The 18,381-nt window shown below is 33.7% G+C and overlaps 1 protein-coding gene across 6 annotated transcripts in view; it reads right to left on the bottom strand.

Moving 5' to 3' along the window:
• Nucleotides 1–18,381, bottom strand: part of KIAA1328 (KIAA1328 ortholog) — a 218,664-nt gene that overhangs the window by 111,763 nt on the left and 88,520 nt on the right. For all 6 annotated transcript variants that reach the window (XM_016158014.2, XM_016158015.2, XM_016158016.2 and 3 more), the window contains one exon: nucleotides 14,642–14,769. In XM_016158014.2, coding sequence (XP_016013500.2) covers nucleotides 14,642–14,769 — 128 coding nt within the window. The remainder of the gene's footprint in view (nucleotides 1–14,641; nucleotides 14,770–18,381) is intronic.

Genomic DNA, 18,381 nt, shown 5'->3' with positions numbered 1-18,381 from the left:
TATTTTGTACTTAAATGTCGATAAAATTTAAGTGATGCTACTAGGCCTGGAGTTTTCTTTGAGAGAAAGCTTTTTAACTACAAATTCAAGTTCTTTAATAAGCTATTTAGATTATTCCTTTTCTTTTTCTCTCAAGTAGTCTGATTATGTCAATTACATTAATTGGTTGACAGTGTTTTTCAAGTGTTCTATATCCTTAGATTTTCCTTGTTATACAAATCATTGAGAGTGGGGTACTGAAATCTTCAACTATAATTGTGGATTCATCAACTTCTGCTTGAAGGTATATTGGTTTTTGATTCATGTATTTAAATTGTTTCTAAGTATATAATGCTTATGAGTGTCCTTATGAAATAATCTTTATTCCCAGTAATCTTTGCTCTGCAATCTAGTCTGTCCAATATTCATATAACTACTTGGGCATTCTTTTGTCTGCTGTTAGCAAAGCACGTCTTTTTCCTTCCTTCAACTTTTTAATTTATTTTTCTCTTTAAATTTTATGTGGGTTTCTTACAGGGAATTTATATTTGAGTCATATTTTTTAAGTAAAATACAATTTGACAGTCTCTGCCTTCTAACTGGGATGCTTAAACCATTTACATTTAACTCCGTAAATGATAAGATTAGGGTGAAGTCAATCACCTTTCTATTTGTTTTCTATTTATCCCACCTGTTCATTTCCTTTTTCTCTTTTTCTGTATTCTTTAAAATTTAAAAATAATTCTGCATTATTTCCTTGTTCACTTATTTGGTATATTCTTGTTGGTTTTGATATTGTTACTTAATGGTTGCTTCAGGGTTTTTGATATACAGATTTAACTTCTCACAATCTACCTTCAATTAATATTATATTATGTTATCTATAGAACAAAAAACTCAAAACAACTTTCATTTCTCCCTTTATGCAATATTGCCATAAATTTTACAAAAACACAGTAAAACTCCTAACATGTATGTCATTATTTGTATTTTAATGGAAATTATGTTTAAAGAGATTAGAATTAGAAAAAAAAATCTTTATCCATGAAGTTATATTTTGGTGCACGCCATCAGTTTATCTAAATCTATATTTCCATCAAGTGTGATTTTCCTTTGTCATAAAGGACTTCTTTAAACATTTTTTTATAGTGTGGACCACCAGGTAATGACATTTTTCTGCTTTGATATGTTTGAAAACATCTTAATTTTGCTCCCAGTTTTTATTTTTTATTTTTTTATTTTTATTTTTTTTTGGCTGGGTACAGAATTCTATAACCAGGTTGACAATATTTTTTTTGAAATACTTTAAGGACGTTGCTCCACTGTCTTCTTGCTTGTGTTGTTTCCTATAAGAATCTGCTGTCGTCTTTATCTTTGTTCCACCGTATGTAACACGTCTTTTTTTCTCTGACTGCTTTTAATATTTTCTATTTATTCCTGATTTTGAGCAATTTGATTATTAGGGGGCTTAGTGTAGTCTTCTCTATGTGCTTGAGATTCACTGTACTAGTCAGATTTCTGGGTCTATTGTTTTCATCATATTTGGACAATTTCTGGCCATTACTTCGTCAGATTTTCTTCTGCCAACAACTCTCCTTCTGGAGCTTTAGTTACACATACCTATTGGTCATTTAAAGTTGTCTTCAACTCACTGATTCATTTTCTAAAAAATTATTTCTTCTGTTTAATTGCTATGTCTTTAATTCACTAATTATTTCTTCTGTAATGTCTAATCTGTTGTTTATTCTATCCAGTGTATTCTTCATATCAGACACTAACTTTCATCTGTGAAAGTTTGATTTATGTCTTTTTTGCATCTGCAGTGTTACTACTTGATTTGTCTATGGAATATCGGGACAATAATGTTTTAATATTCTTTGCCAGTTATTATATCATCTGTATCAGTTCAACTGATTACTCTCCTCCATACAGGCTGCGTTTTCCTGCTTCTTTGCATGTCTGATAACATTTAATCGGATTCCAAACATTGTGAATTTTACCACCTTGGTTATTACAAATTTTTGTATTTCTATAAATATTCTTAAGCTTTATTTTGTGACATACTAGGAAATGTTGACCTTTTTAGATCTTTCTTTTATGACCTGCCAGGTGGATGCAAAAGAGTATCCAGCCTAGGACCATTTATTCACCATGACTAAGACAAGATCTAATACTCTAACCAATGCCCATGAATTATGATTTTTTTTTTCTCTCTGGTTGATGTTCCCACCTGTTATTTTACTAATATGAATTCTAACATGAAATGGTCCCTTCCTTTGAAAAGTTCCTATCACTTGCTCCTCACCAACTAGGTTTTCCTTGTTAGTTAAAATTAACTACAAAGTAGTAATATTTCTCACTATCTCCTTTACCTTCATGTAGGTCAAACATCATTACATATTCTGAATTTACAACAATGAAACTTCTAGAATATGCCCATTATTTATATTGTGTCCCTATTACTAAAATATCTTGTTTCTAGTCCAACTTTTACTGTTTTTAGGTCAGCACCAACTACTTCTTATTTTGTGTGTTACTACAATTTCATCACTTCTGTATCTCTTTCCACTTATCTTTACTCAAATGCTTTTAACTGTGATTCCACCAGCAGAATAAAAGGGGTTTTTTTTTTATTCTTAAATCACTTGGAAGTATGTGTTGACATTGATACAGACTTGATTTAATGGCCCAATTTATTCCTCAGTCTGCTCATGGAATGCCTACAATTTCTATCTACAACAGACATCGGAGCTCCTCTAAGGTGCTGCAGGTTCAATTCTAAGGTTTCTAAAAATTGAGAAGCATATTGGTAGGTATTCATGTAATCTTCTTTCAGGGAATATTAGCCTGCAACTTTGAGGGAAAAACAAATCTGTGGTTAAAGGCTTGGATGCAACTAAGAGACCATACCCTTGAAGAACTGAGCAAAGCAAATCCAAAAAGAAAAAAACACTGGCAAAAATTAAGAGGAAAGTTTTGGTGCTCTAGCTTACGAGAAACAGAAATAACCCAATTAGGCAAAAGAGTAGGTGTATAGTACACTATATTTCTATTAATCTTTAAGTGATACTAATGATCAAGAAAAAAAGATAGTAAGGAAAAACATAAGGAAAGTTACAAATAGGTTAAAGTCCCAAGTCTGATTGTTGATTAAGCATACTTAGATACAGAAAAGAGTTAACATAGCAGGACTAAGACTGCTTGCTTTCTTTAGAAAGGCCTGCTTATAAGGCTGGATCTTGGCTGGCATATTGGAGCTTGGATTTGGGGAGTATTCTTACCATTCCTAACTAATAAGGACATTTTACTGTGTCTAAATGGTTTGTGCAAATAATATGGTTTACATTGAACATGTGCTTTCCTTCTGGGAGTCTGGAAATTTATATATGCTAGATAGAAGGTGCAAATATAACTATATTCCAATAAGAACCCTGGGCACTGATCCCTAATGAGCTTCCCTGGTAGAGAAAACTTCACATATGTTGTTATAATTAGATGCTGGAGGAATTAAATGTATCCTGCGTGACTCTACTTGGACAAGATTCTTTTAGACTGTATCTGGTTTCCTTCAGACCTTACCTCATGTACCTTTTTCTCTTCGTTGATTTTGTTTTGTATCCTCTTACTGTAATAAATATTAGCTATGAGTATGACTATTTGCTGAATCTTATGGGTCTTTCTAGTGAATCAACATATCTGAGGTGGTCATGGGAACCCTGATACACCCAGTTTCTGGGTTTAATAGATAAATATGGTCCTTTGATTTAAAAAAGTGAGGTGAAGGTGGCACATAGTTCCAGTTGGGTGTCCTTCTCTATGAGACAGTGTTCTGAGTACTCAGACAAATGCCCTGAGAGAAGAGGTACCAATCAAGATTCATTTCCTCAGCGATATAAGCACAGAGAGAAAAATGGCAGTCACTTAACCTGTCAAGCAAGCAGCCTTTCATCAAACACTTATTTCATGCCCAAAACAGAGCAAAACGTTTAAGCCTACACATCTTTTGAAAGCTCTGAACACTGTGCAAGGGCGTAAGCTAAACAGTCCAATAGATTCATAAATCAACAGAGCATTAAACCTAAAAAGTTAGTGTGTCTTGACTCGGTCTAGAAGAACTCAAGTTAAAAACATGGTTGGCCAACCAACTAGAATAGTATTACCTTCCAATGCCAATGAAAGGCCTTACTGATACGCAATGAAAGATGAAGGAACAATGGACTGAGCCGTTGAGTTGCTCCTTTTGTCCATCAGTGCTGTATTTAAGGAGACACAAAGTTACCTTTTATGCTTATACATCTTTCTAATCTATTCTCTTAAAATGTTGTCTCCAGAAGTACTATATTTATAGCTGACTGAATAAATAGCATGATTATTACTCTTAAAAAAGCTATTAAAGTAACCAGGATGATACCACATTCTAAGGAGTATTTATCAGAGCTTTCTTTTGATCAATGCTCTGTTTGAAATGAAACAAATTTACTTAGCAAAACAGAAATCATTCATATGGTCTGGGAGATTAAGATCATGTAACAATACAAGTCACATATTGAACTTCAAATCCAAATTCATCTGACTGTTCCACTCTCAGAGATTTCTTCCTGCTCAGTCTTCTTAAGATTTAGCATCATAAAAGTTAGAGCTGGAAAGAACCTTAGATAACATCATCTATTCATATGTTTGACAAAAGATATTTAAGGTACCCCTCCTGTGGCATTTAGAATAGAATATCTTGCATTGTTTTCTTATCTATCCAACTATCTATCCTTCTTTCCCTCTCCTCCTTCTAATATATCCATCATGTCTCTTTACTCAGAAAAATTCACTATAAGGGAAGACCTACATCTACTTTGAGTTTTTGGTAGCTAATGCAACCCCGAAAAAGGTCTGTAATAATTATATCTCATTCTGACATTGAAATTTTCATTGGGTTTGAGTAGCTATATTTCAACAATAAAATTTTCTACTAATGGATAGGTAAAAACGTGTGCAGTGTATCTAACAAGCTCAGCCATAACTAATTCATCTCTTAAAATTGTCAACTTATTGGTTATAGGAACTTAGAAACTCATAGCCAGGCATTAATCGCCACTCCAGAACTGCACTGTCCAACATGGTAGTCACTAGCTACAAGTAGCTATTAAAATTTAAATTAATTAAAATTAAAATAAAAATTCAGTCTCATTAGGCACATTCCAAGTGCTCAATAATCACACTGGTAACATACTACCATACTGGGCAATGCACGGATAGAACAGGTCCAGATAGTTCTATTGGACAGAACAACTCTAGGAGATGTTCTGCTAATAGAGGAGCTGGATTCACAAGTGATTTATCAGTGTCTTTCACCGTTTTGCTTATTTTCCATGATGTGCCTAATCCAGAAGCTTTCCATCATGACAAAGAGTAAGTGTATATCTAAGGTACATAAAAAAACGAACAAACAATACAATAATAAAGCAGCCATGTGATAGGGCTTTATAATTATTATTTCTCTAAAAGATATAGATTTGGCCATTAATTCTAACTGAAGGAGACAAAAGCTTTAATTAGTCTTTTTTTTTTAATTTGGAAAAGTTATTTAGAAACAATATCAAGAAATAAGAAAATACGTTAACACTCGTATTCTCTTTACTCAGATATGCCCATTATTTACATTATACCCTATTTTCTTTATCATTTCCACATTCAGACATTTGCACACATACGTATATATTTTGGCAAAGTATTTGAAATAAGTAAATAAGTATTTACTTATTTCATGACTCTTTACCCCAAAATACTTCAGAGAGCATTTCTTATTACTAGGAATACATAACCATAGTATAGTTATTAATTTCATAAATATTATCTAATCCATCATCCACATTCTGATTTTATCAGTTGACCTAACAATATTCCTTACAATATATTCCTCCAAATATTACAGGATACGGTCTAGGGTTAGATACTGCATTCAGTTATCATCTCTCTTAATTCTCCTTTAACCTGGCATATTTCCAGAGCCTTTGTCTTTTATGACATTTCCATTTTTGAAGTATGCACTTCCCTCATCCTTTATTTAGTAGAAGGTTTAGCAGAAGGTTGTGTTTGTCTGATGTTTCCTTGAGATTTATATTCAGGTTACGCATTCTCAGTGGAAATAGTGAATGGGTGTTTTGTTATCACAGTTTAACATCTGGAGACTAAGAATCTACCTGTCTCTCATTGGTGATGTTAATTTCGATCACCTGGAAATTTTTTCCACGTGGTGTAATTACTGTTTCCTTTTCCCTTGCAATTAATAAGCAGTCTAAAGGGAGGCACTTAGAGGCTATGCAAATATTCTGCTCTTCCTCAACATTTTTCCTTAGATTTAGGAACCAGTGATGACTCTTGCTTGATCTAATCTTTCCCATGATGGTTTCAAAATAATAATTTTCCAACTTTAGCACTCTTTCTACATTTGCCTTTCAGCATTCCACTGTCAATAAGAGTCCACCTATCTTCCCCAACCAATCATCCATCTACCCATCCATCCGTGTGTGTATGTTTGTATCTATTACTCATACAAATTCATGAACTTCTATTACTTCCCCAATAGTGTATAATTAATTAAATCACTACTGTTCTCAATCATTTAGTTTATTTAAGTTTTTATTAAATAAGTTAGTTCCTATATTTAGTAATATTATTTAAAAACGAAACGATGACTGGCTTAACACAATCCCAAATTGGCTGGAAACTGGCCTCATGTCTGATGACAAAAAAGCAGGTGAGAGGAAAGGAAGGAGAGAGAAATGTAGAAGGCTGAATGGTGTGCAAGTGTCCTCATATGGATGCCAGACCTATGAAAGGAAAGTGCCCAGAATGAAATCAGCCACTGGCTTTCCAGCTATACCTGTTAGCCACAAATAGAAATGTCCTGTTTTATGTTTTGAAAATTGGCTTCTATTTAAGGGAAAACATATGGTTAATGAGTTAAGCATCTGTGCAAGAAAATTCCTGAGAAATTACGATGCACTGCAAAATGGCGCTAAAATAAATGGAAAAGAATGACAAAAGTGTCAATATTAGTTGAACATGAATCGAATCAGGACTATAGTTCAATGAAAAGATATGGCTATCAGTGCGTTTGTAATTCAGCAACTTCACATTTATCATTTTCCTCACCGGAACTAAAATCTATGCAGAGTTGCCTTGCATCCCCACCTCCACTATCTAATTCAATCGGTGCTCAAAGGTTCTAAAGAAATGTGATTTTTTTTTTCAACAGTTAATTTAGAGCTATAGAAAAGGGCAGACTGGTCATTAAGTGATTACCCTTGAAAAGGAGAAATCTCATGAAGTCTAAAAGAATAAGGAGACAATGCTTCTTATGTGAACATTTAGAATTAAGTCTTCTGGCGAGGCATGTTCAAGATGTCAATCACAGAAATTAATTTCAGTTTCAGAGTATGGTGTGCTTTAGAGACAGCAAAAGTAGACTATGAGCGACAATCCTATTGGTGGAAAGTAAAGAAAACAGGGCTCCAGCAAGCAAGGAAAGCTCACCGGGAAATCAGTTCTGAGAGGGTTTCTGAGGTACATGTGCCACTCGGTAGAGTCAACTCTCACACAACCAACCCTCATACATAAGGAGAGTTTGCTGGTGATAAAAATTAAAAAGGGAGGAGAGGGCTACGCAAAAGGGGTAGAACATGTGCCACCATACATAATTAAAATTTTTTTCTTCGATGAGAACTTTTAAAATCTACTCTCTTAGCAACTTTCAAATATGCAAGACAGTATTATTAACTATAGTCGCCATGCTGTATATTACAAATATAGATAATAATGTTTGGTAGACTTCATCTAAGCCTAATGTTTTCATTGTAGGAAGCCTTTTAGCTACAAATCCAATCACTATTATAGGTCTGTTAATTATCTGTTTCTTCTTGAGTAAGCTTTGGCAGTTTGTGCATTTTAAGGAATTCGTCCCTTATATGTAAGTTGTCAAATTTATCAACAAAATTGTTCGTTATACAACTTTATTTCCCTTTTAATATTTATAGAGGCTGTAATAATGTTACATATCTCATTCTTAATATTGGTTATTATATTTTCTTCCTGACCAGCCTGCCTAAAGGCTAATGGACTTTACGGATCTTCTCAAAGAACCAAGTTTTGGTTTTAGAGATTTTCTCTCTTTTCCGTTTTCTCTTTCATTGACTTCTGCTCCAATCTGTATTCTTATTGTCTGCTTCCTTTGGATTTAATTTGTTCTTTTTGTAGTTTCTTACAGCAAAAGCTTAGGTCAATGACTTGAGACATTTCCTTTCTCATATAGATGTTTGGTCCTATATGTTTCTCTCTAAGTTCTGTTTTATCTGCATTCCACAAATTTTGATGTTTTGTTTTCATTTCATTCAGCTCAATATACTAATTCTCCTTTGATTTCCTCTATGACCTATGGGTGATTTAGACATTTGTTACTTAGTTTCCAAATATTTGTTGATTTCACAGATAACTATCAGTTATTAATTTTTAATTTAACACCATTGTGGTCAGAGAAGTACTTTGAATAACTTGAATCATTTTTAAGTTATTGTGATTTGTTTTAGCATACAGAAATAAACTATCTTATTAAATGTTCTGTGTATGTTTAAACAAATGTATTAGACTATTGTTGGATGAAGTTTTCTATAAAAGTCACATCGAATTGGTTTCTGTAATTCCTTACTAATTTTTTAAATCATTCTATCAATTATTGAAAGAATATTAAAATATCAGACTAAAATTGTCAAGGTGTCTATTTCTCCTTGTAGTTTTATCATTTTTTGCTTCACATATTTTGATGTTCTGATTTTAAGTGCATAAATATTTAGCATCATTATGTTCTCACAATGAATACTTTATTATTATAAAATGGACTTCTTTTTCTAGAAATATTCTTTGCTATGAAATAAACATTGCTTGATATTAACACAACTGCTTCAGCTCTCTTTTTTTTCCCTTCTGCCTTCTTTTGGATTATTTTTCATGATTCCGGTTGAGCTACTTTGTTGACCCATTAGTTATCACTTTTTGCTGTATTACTGTAGGGTTTAGTTTAGAGTTGATAGCATATAATTTTACTCATCATAATCTACCTTCAGGAGATATACACCACTGAAGATATCATATAAGAAACTTATAACATTTCTGGGTTGATTTTTATTTTAATCTCATTTTGGGGTCATATTTTCCTCCTCCTTTACAGGGTGGGTAATTTTTGATTGGATGCCAAACATTATGAATATTACGTTTTTGGTTGCTGGATATTTTTATATTTATGCTTAAGCTATAATATGCTTGTGATTTATTTAGATGCAGTTGTCTTATTTTGAAACAGATGCTATCAAATATATTCTATCCAGTTTATTTGTTTAGGTAAATGCATATATCTCATCCCAGTTATTCCATCTTATCTGGAAGTGGAAGTCCTGAAAGAGCTTTAAACTAGGAATGAAAATAGGTTTTTATTAATAATGGCCATTGGGACTGTAATAAACATTATAAGGTTATCTCTGTCAGGTAAGTAATAGCATGTATACCAGCTGTTTACTTACAACTCTGAATTGTACCAGAGTAGATTCTAAAATTCTATGATAATGAAAGTGGATATGGCAAATGACTCTCAACTAAAGAGGAATCACGAAAAAAAAAAAAAAAAATTGGAAGGGACTATTGCCCCAAGATTGTGTGGCATTGAGTAATGGCAGTGGAAATAATGAGACAGGTATTTAAGTAATTTTGGCATACTGTCAGAGGTGAAGATCTTCATTTAGCAAGTCAAGTCTTACATGTGCAAGTGATAGTAAAAAATATAAGTGTTTCTGAAAGAGTAGAAGGACTGATATGGTGGTGGAAAGAAAACCCAAAGGGATTAGAATTTGAAAAGCATCTAGAGACTTGGAGAGAAATATGAAGCCCAAGAAGAAAGGGAAAAAGAGAAACAAGAGGAAATGATGAACAGTAACAGAAAAGGGACCAGAGAGAAATAATACTAATAAAAAGGAATATAATAACAAGATCAGAACAGCAGCGATTCATTAATGCATTGCCCATGTCTAAAAGTGATGATGATTATATACATTTTACAGAAATTGGAGAAATCACAAGAAGGTTCTAAATCCACATTTGCATATTTATTTACCAAAAAAAAAAAATGAAGAGTTAAAAAAAAACACTAAGGCAGGCTTACATACCAACATTTTAGAAATACGGTGGAAGAAGCTACTCGAAATGTTGCCTAGACGCTATCTTAATATAAGGAGTACTGAGGAAAAACTGTAACATTTCTAAAATGGTACAGTCTATCAAATAGCACCATAGCTTGAGGTGACATTAAAGTTCACAAAAAAGTAACATTCGATTATGATAAAAGCTGTATTCTAAAATTTATATTGATCAAACTTATGGTTACTAGATCCTCCCCTGTCCAAGACCAAGGTTATACTAAGCACTGTTTCTTAAGATAAGGAAATGGAGTAACAGACATACATCAGCGAAATATCGCTATCTAAACAGAAAAAGTGAAAAACCTTTCTAGAATCCCAAACTGATGGTTATCAGATGGGAGGGGGCTTGGGGGACTGAGTGAAGGGAATAAGAAATACAAACTGGCAGTTACAGGATAGTCACAGGGATGTAAAGTACAGCATAGGTTATACAGTCAATAATATTTTAATAACCATGTATAGTGCCAGGTGGGTACTAGAATAATCAAGGGGATCACTTTATAAATTACAAAAATGTCTAGTGACTATGCTATATACCTGAAACTAATATAAAATAATATTAAATGTCAATTGTAATTAAATAAAACCACAAAATCATTTAAAGAAAAACCTTTCTAAAAGTTACTGTGAAAACTGAATAAATTGCTGAATGAATTCCAAAATGAATGTAAAATGCATTCATCTTTGAGGCAAAACAGGAAAGAAAGTGAAGAAAAACAGGGAAAAAATTCACCTTGTAAATGGAGCAATTTGTTTTCAAGGAAAGGCAGAAGTCAAAAAAGAAAATAAGCCAGGGCATTCTTCTGAAGAACTGTGGATTTAATAAAGCTATAAGCAAAACCTATAATATGCAGTTTGAGCCAGATGGAAACCAATGCAAAGTCTCTTAAAGTCAAATGAATGCTTCGTGAAGAATGAACTGCTGCCATCTTCATAACAGCACCTGGAGATTGGAGATGAGTTCATTTTCTTTTTTGAGAAAAAATAAAATTTTATATCTACCTAACATTGTGGCTACTCACAGGAAAAGCAAAGAGAGTTTCCCACCATCTCTACTATATTGGTGCTCTGATATTCAGATTAAGAAGCCAATGAGGTTTAGTCAGAGAAACAAGGACATCTAAAGCAAACATTTTTTAAAAATTTTAATTAGTTTCAAGTATACAGTACATTGGTTAGACATCTATATAGTTCATAAAACGGTCTGCTCCCAATTGCTCCCTCCCTTCTCTGACTCTCCACCTAGCAGACATATTCATTCTAATTGCATTCCCTATGCCGTGCTTCCTATCCCCGTGTCCACCAAGCCCGTATTACAGAAAATGCTGGAGGGACTTCCTTAAGAAGAAAAAACATGTATCAAAAACAGGAATAAAAGATGGTAACAACTACATTCCTATTAATAAGTAACTCAAATGGAAAAGAATTAAGAGCTCCAACTAAAAGACTGGATGAATGGAAAGGAAAACAAGACCCCTACATATTGCCTATAAGAGACGCATTTCAGATTAACAGACACAGACTAAAAGGAAGGGGATGGAAAAACATATTGCTTTGATGGACCTAGAAGGTATTTAAGTCAGACAGAGTAAGATAAATACTATATGATTTCACTTATATGCAGAATCTAAGGAATAAAAAGGACAAACTAATCAAAAACAGAATCACAAATATAGTGGACAATTTGGTGATGGACAGAGGGGAGGAGAGTTTGGAAGGCAGGGAGAATGGGGCAAAGCAAACATTTTTTAACTATCTCAAATTTCTCTTGTTTTTCTTTAAGAAACTACGAAGGTAAATTGGTTGGTTTCATATCTTGGCTTTGCCAACTTGCTAGCTATATGACCTTGGCAAACTACTTATTCTCCTCTATAAAACAGAGGAGAAAAACCCTCCCTGGGTTATTGTAAGGACTAAATGATTTAATATATGTTAAGAGCTTAGAACAGTACCTGGCACACAATATGTACCATATAAATATTTGTTAAATAAAAATATATATATATATTTATTAAGGCAAACCCTAGACTCTGATTACACAAAGATCAATACATCAAGATGCCTATTTTCAAAAAAGCCTGGTGAGGGAAATGAATGAATAAACAATCATTACAAAAGAATAAGAAAGTTGCTATAATAGAGATGAGCACAGTCCACTTGTGAGCACATAAAGAGGACGTTTAACTTAACCACATCCTCATTTAGGCGGAGTCTTCGCAATGATGCCCTTCTTAACAGTAAGTAGACGTGTTGGTCAGATTTACCCAGTTCCCATTAGGAAAGAAGAGAAGATGCTTATCTTTGCTCAGTAAAGAGAAGCTTGTTACAAAGAACAAATCAGATAGTATGGGAAACAAGGTGACAATCTCTACTTGGTATTCAAACTTAAACTTATTTTTCCTCTCTATGTTCGAATGGCAGAGCCTACAAGTGGCCTTTAACTCTCGATTCATTTTCATTGCATATAAGATATAATCTAAAACTTGACTACTAGGTACTTTTCGAAAACATGTTTTTAAAACTTTCTCATTATTAAGTTAAAATGAAAATTCAAAATTCTTTTTTTGGGGCAAACTGTAGTCTCCATAGACTCGGCCAACATTTTCATTCTAGTATTTGTGATTTGTGTGTGTGTGTGTGTGTGTGTGTGTGTGTGTGTGTGTGTGTGTTGCCCCTCAAAGTTAAGGTTAAGGAGGGCAGTGTTAACTGTGATGGGTCTCTAGTGAAACCTCCAAGAATTACTAATTTGAACAAAACACTAACACCTGAGAAAGTTTTCTTTTCCCCCAATTTCAGAAATAGATAAAGGATTAGGCCTCCTTATCTAGATGTCTTTAGAGCCCCCTAGTGACAATTTCTTGACTTTCAGTCCATATCCTTAAAGTCATAAGACTCTATATTGGCCACTAAAAGGCCCCTCTGACTCTCCTCTCATACCCTCGACAATGGGTTGCCCTTCATTTTTGTGCACTGTAACACACCGACATCATGCCGAAGGAGGGTGTCAAAATGCAAAAACTAAAGTAAAAAATCAGAGAGCAATAATAGGCAAGGACCGCTTTAAAAACTGTTTTCAAAGAGGCAGGATATATCCAGATAAATAATCAAGATTAACTACCACCTTCCTCTGCAACATTTGATAGCTTAGGTTTTCAGAAAACAAAAGAAAATATTTCAAGTTAGAATACAAATAAACCATTCATATTTTGGCCATTTTTTATAAATGCTAGGACTTCAAAAGAAAAGCATATGCTAAAAATAGAATTTTACCACATTTCAGCAAGATCATTTCTTGTCTTAAAAAAATTTTTACATATGTCCAAACTTTTTCCCCTCAGCTTTATTGAAATATAATAGACAATTAGATGTTTGTATTTACATTGTATGATTCAATGAGTTTGAGTTTTTTTCAATTATAGTTGGCATACTATAATATATTCATTTCAGTTGTACAGCACAGTGATTAGAGATTTATATAACTTAAGAAGTGATACTCCACTAAATCCGTATGTCCAAACTTTAGGTTCAAAACTTGTTTACTTGGCCCAAACTCTTAACCCATCTGAGACAGTTGCCTCTAGGATGAAGAGCAATGGTGTTCTTTAGAAGGGCTGTAAAAAAACATTTAGGACCTGATACTATTCAAAGAGGGAAGATAACACTTTAGTACATTCTCCACGTTTTAATACCTAACATGAATGATTCTGACCCCACTACATAGTTTTTTTCTGAAAATGTTTTACTATATAAGGCTTATCTTCATCCATTTGAAGATTTAAACTCATGTGGACATGAAAATGACATCAATTATCACTTGATAGAAGGCAAGAATTACGTCTTTAAAGTCTGTTTCACATTAAAGCTGGCAGGGTTCTGAACATTCATTTAATTACACAATATATACTATTTGATGATACATATATAAATGTTTACCAAAAAATAGTCTCATATATTTATGTAGTTAATATACATATATACAAACATGAAATCATGCAAAATATTCTAACTTTATTCAATTAAAGCTTTAATTACCAAGTCACTTTTATTATTCTAAAAATGTAAGCATGAGTTAGGAAAGGCTTATTAGTATTTTCCATAACGACAATGAGTAACAAACAGCCCACCTGATCTTCATTAAGCAACAAAACAGTGAGTTTTCTTTACCATTCCTACTGTGTTTTCATACAACCAGGCGCTTCCCCACTGACCCACAGCCTGCTTCAAGTAATCATTCCTGACCTCTGGGGCTCAGAAACAGAGGAGGAAAAGGAAAGAGAGAAGTAAAAGACATCAGCTCAATCCATGTTGTATTTGCATGTTTTAAGATAATATTATATACCATGAGACAATTAAAGTAAAAGGTAAATGAGTCTTCTGACATTTTGCTGATCTATTAAAGAAATGAAAAAAATAAAGATGCTTACCTGTTGTTCCTGCATTCTAGCAGCATCGAGTTCAGAGAGAGACATGGTGAGCTTCTCCTGCTGTTCTGATAGATATTTCTGATAGAGGCTTAGAAGTTGTTGGCATTCTCTATACTGTTGCTGAAGAGGTAAGATTGCAAATTAAGGGAAATAAAATCTAATAAATGGAGTTAAACTGTATCCATGAATGCTGCTTTTCAGATTCCAATAAGCAAAATAGAGGCAGAAATGCAACCACATTTGGTGAGGGTGCAAATAAGCGTAGTCTTCAGATGAATACAGTACATGCATTCCTCTCCAAATCCCCAAAATCATGAAATAGTAATTCACAAAAAATAACAATGGGCATCCCATTTGATGAGAAGTTTCTCTCTCAGATCTTTAAATCTGAATAAATAAAGAGAAATATAAACAAATGCAAAAGAATGAGGCTGAACTCCTACTTTGCACCACATACAAAACTAATTGAAAATGAATCATTGACCTAAATGTTAGAGCTAAAACAATAAAACTCCAAAAATTAAATCTTTGTGATCTTGGATAAAGCGATGGTCACTTAAAAGTACAGCAATGAAAGAATACATAAACAAATTGGACTCTAAATTACTAACTTTGTGCTTCAAAAGACACTATTAAGAAATTGAAAAGTAAAACTCCAGAATGCAAGAAAATATTTGAAACCATATATATAATAAGAAGCTGGTATCTAGAATATATGAAGACCTTACATAAGTCAACAATACAAAACTGTTAAAGTAATTAAAAAATGGGCAAAGAACTTGAATAGACACCTCCCCCCCCAAAAAAAATATACAAATGGCCAAGCAACACAAGAAAAGATGCTTTACATCATTAGCCATCAGGGAAATGCAAATCAAAACCACAGTGAGCTACTACTTTGCATCTACTAAGATGGCTATAACAAAAAGACAAACAATAGTACACATTGACTAAAATATGGAGACACTAGAACCCTCCGACATAGCTGCTGAGAATGTAAACAGTGCTGCTGCTTTGGAAAATAATTTAGCAGTGCCTCAAAAAGTAAGACATAGAGCTATATCATGTGACCCAGCTATTCTAGGTATGTACCCAAGAGAACTGAAAATATATGTCCACACTATACCTTGTACATGCATATTCAGAGCAGCATTATTCATAACAGTGAAAATGCAAAAACAACCTAAATGTCCACCAAGTGACAAACAGATAAGCAAAATGTGGTACATATGTACGTTATTCAGCATAAAAGGAAAAAGTATTGTTACTTGCTATGATATGAATGAACCTTGAATAAACTGTGCTAAAGAAGCCCCCTACACACACACACACACAAGAAGCAAACACAAAATACTACATATAATATGATTTCATTTATATTAAGCTGTTGTTATTCTTTTTGTTTTAAATACCCCTTGCAATGAGCCAGGGGAAGAATACTCAGTTATAAATATACCAGATGATGAATAAGAGTTACAGTCACTCGTGCCCACTTTACTTTGTCCTTTCCAATTTTATTAAGTGCCTATTATATGAGAAAAGCTGAAGGAAAGAAAAAGAAATGTCCAGGATAAGCAAAGCCATATGAACAGAAAGTGCATTGGTGCTTGTGAGGGGGCTGGAGGAGGTAAATAGGGAGAAACTGCTAATGGTTATGGGTTTTATGGGGAGGTAATGAACATGCTCTGGAATTAGATGTTGTCTTTGACTGCTTTAGGTATATACTCAACACCACTGAATCATATACTTGAAAAGAGTGAATTACATCTCAATAAAGCTGTTACCAAAATGAAAAAATTCAAGGTGGAGGTGATGATACTGTTCTGGTAAAAATAATTACTGCCTAATTTACACAGAAAGTTCTAACTATATTAAACATAAAGGGATATAATTAGATTTGTCTTGTTTGTTAGTTTTGCACAATGTTAGTAAAGTCCGTGTTTCATTAATAAAACCATCATCAGGAAACTTTATGCCCATATACTTTTTTTATAGTCTAGTATGAAGAACATAGCAACCTAACCTAGGGTACTGTCTTCCACAGCTCCTCAAACTTGCAAAGTGCTCAAGATGAAGATAACAAATGAAAAAGGTCACCTAACTGTGTAGATCAGGTGTCTGGGAGACAGACAGTTCTATCCGAGAGAGTTCTGCTCCTCACTGCTCATTGTGGTAATTCCCTCCCCAGGCCCATTTTTTCTCTCAAATCATTTCTGACTCTCCCCTTTACAATAAATTATGTATGCTGTTGGCATAAAAAATACTGTCCAATGAGATTATTCTGTATAAATACTTTTACAACAGGTTATCATGATTAAGGTGAAAATGGTATTGCTTAAATGTCAAAAATGGTGATTGGTTTTGGTATTCCGTAACATTTTTGTAACCTAATCATTGCTTCTGGGCAGATTCTTGTTCTAATAACCTTTGTCAATCATGACTGCATAAATAACCATTTGCTTCATTATTCTCATTATTAACCTTTAACAAAAAAAGGAGCCAGTGATGGCTTATAGAAGAGGAGCTGGTTCATAATGAAAGGAGAGGTTACTAAGCTCAAAGAATACATTAATTAGAAGAGCTTGCTGACTTCTTAGCATCTTAAAAACAACAACAACAGAATGAACAGTGGTCTAAACAAGCTAATATGTTTTCAAAGGCAATCTATACCAGACCAGGCAGGTTTTATATTTTCACGCTTTTTGTCAGGAAGCTCCAAAAGTCAGTAATAATTTTGGTAGTCCCAAGAGTCTCTGCCAGCTATGATGTATAGAAAAAGATTTTTTTTTTTATCCTAGCTGTTACCATAGATGGTTATGTTTATAGTAGGAGAACAGATTAGCCTGGATACAGAATATGAATTTGACTCTCAAAGATGCTAGCACAATTATATAGCCTAAAAGTCAAATACAGCGTCATGAAGACAAATTACAGGCATATCTTGCTTTATTGTGCTTTGCTTTATTGTGTGTTTTACAAATTGAAGCTCTGTGGCAACCCTGTGCCGAGCAAGTCTAATAGCACTATTTTTTCTAATAGCATTTGCTTACATCATGTCTCTGTATCAAATTTTGGTGATTCTCACAATATTTTAAACTTTTTCATTATTATTATATTTGTTATGGTTATCTGTGAGAAGTGAGCTTTGATATTACTATGGTAACTGTTTTGAGGGCATCATGAACTGTGCCCATATAAGAAGGCAAACTCAATTGATCATGTGTGTGTTCTGAGTGCTCCACTGACCGGCCATTCTCCCATCTCTCTCCCTCTCCTCAGGCCTCCCTATTCCCTGAGATGAAACAATATTGAAATTAGGCCAATTAATAACCCTACAATGGCTTATAAGTGTTCAGGTAAAAGGAAGCTTGCTCATCTTTCACTTTAAATCAAAAGCTAGAAATGACTAAGCTTAGTGAGTAATCCATGTCAAAAGTAGAGATAGGCAAAAGGTGAGGCAACTTACACCAGTTAGTCGAGTTGTGACTACAAAAGAAAAGCTTGTGAAGAAAATTAAAAGTGCTAATACAGTGAACACATGAATGATAAGAAAGTGAAACAGTATTACTGCTGATATGGAGAAAGTTCTAATGGTCTGGCTAGAAGGCCAAGCCAACTATATCATTCCCTTAAGCCAAAACCTAACCCAGACCAGGGACTCAGCTCTCTTCAATTTTATAAGGCTGAGAGAGGTGAGGAAACTGCAGAAGAAACATTCGATGGTAGTAGAAGGTGGTTTG

This window comes from Rousettus aegyptiacus, unplaced genomic scaffold (genome assembly GCF_014176215.1).
Source record: "Rousettus aegyptiacus isolate mRouAeg1 unplaced genomic scaffold, mRouAeg1.p scaffold_m13_p_12, whole genome shotgun sequence".
In the NCBI taxonomy this organism is placed as follows: Eukaryota; Metazoa; Chordata; class Mammalia; order Chiroptera; family Pteropodidae; genus Rousettus; species Rousettus aegyptiacus.
This window is presented reverse-complemented; position numbering and strand designations above follow the sequence as displayed.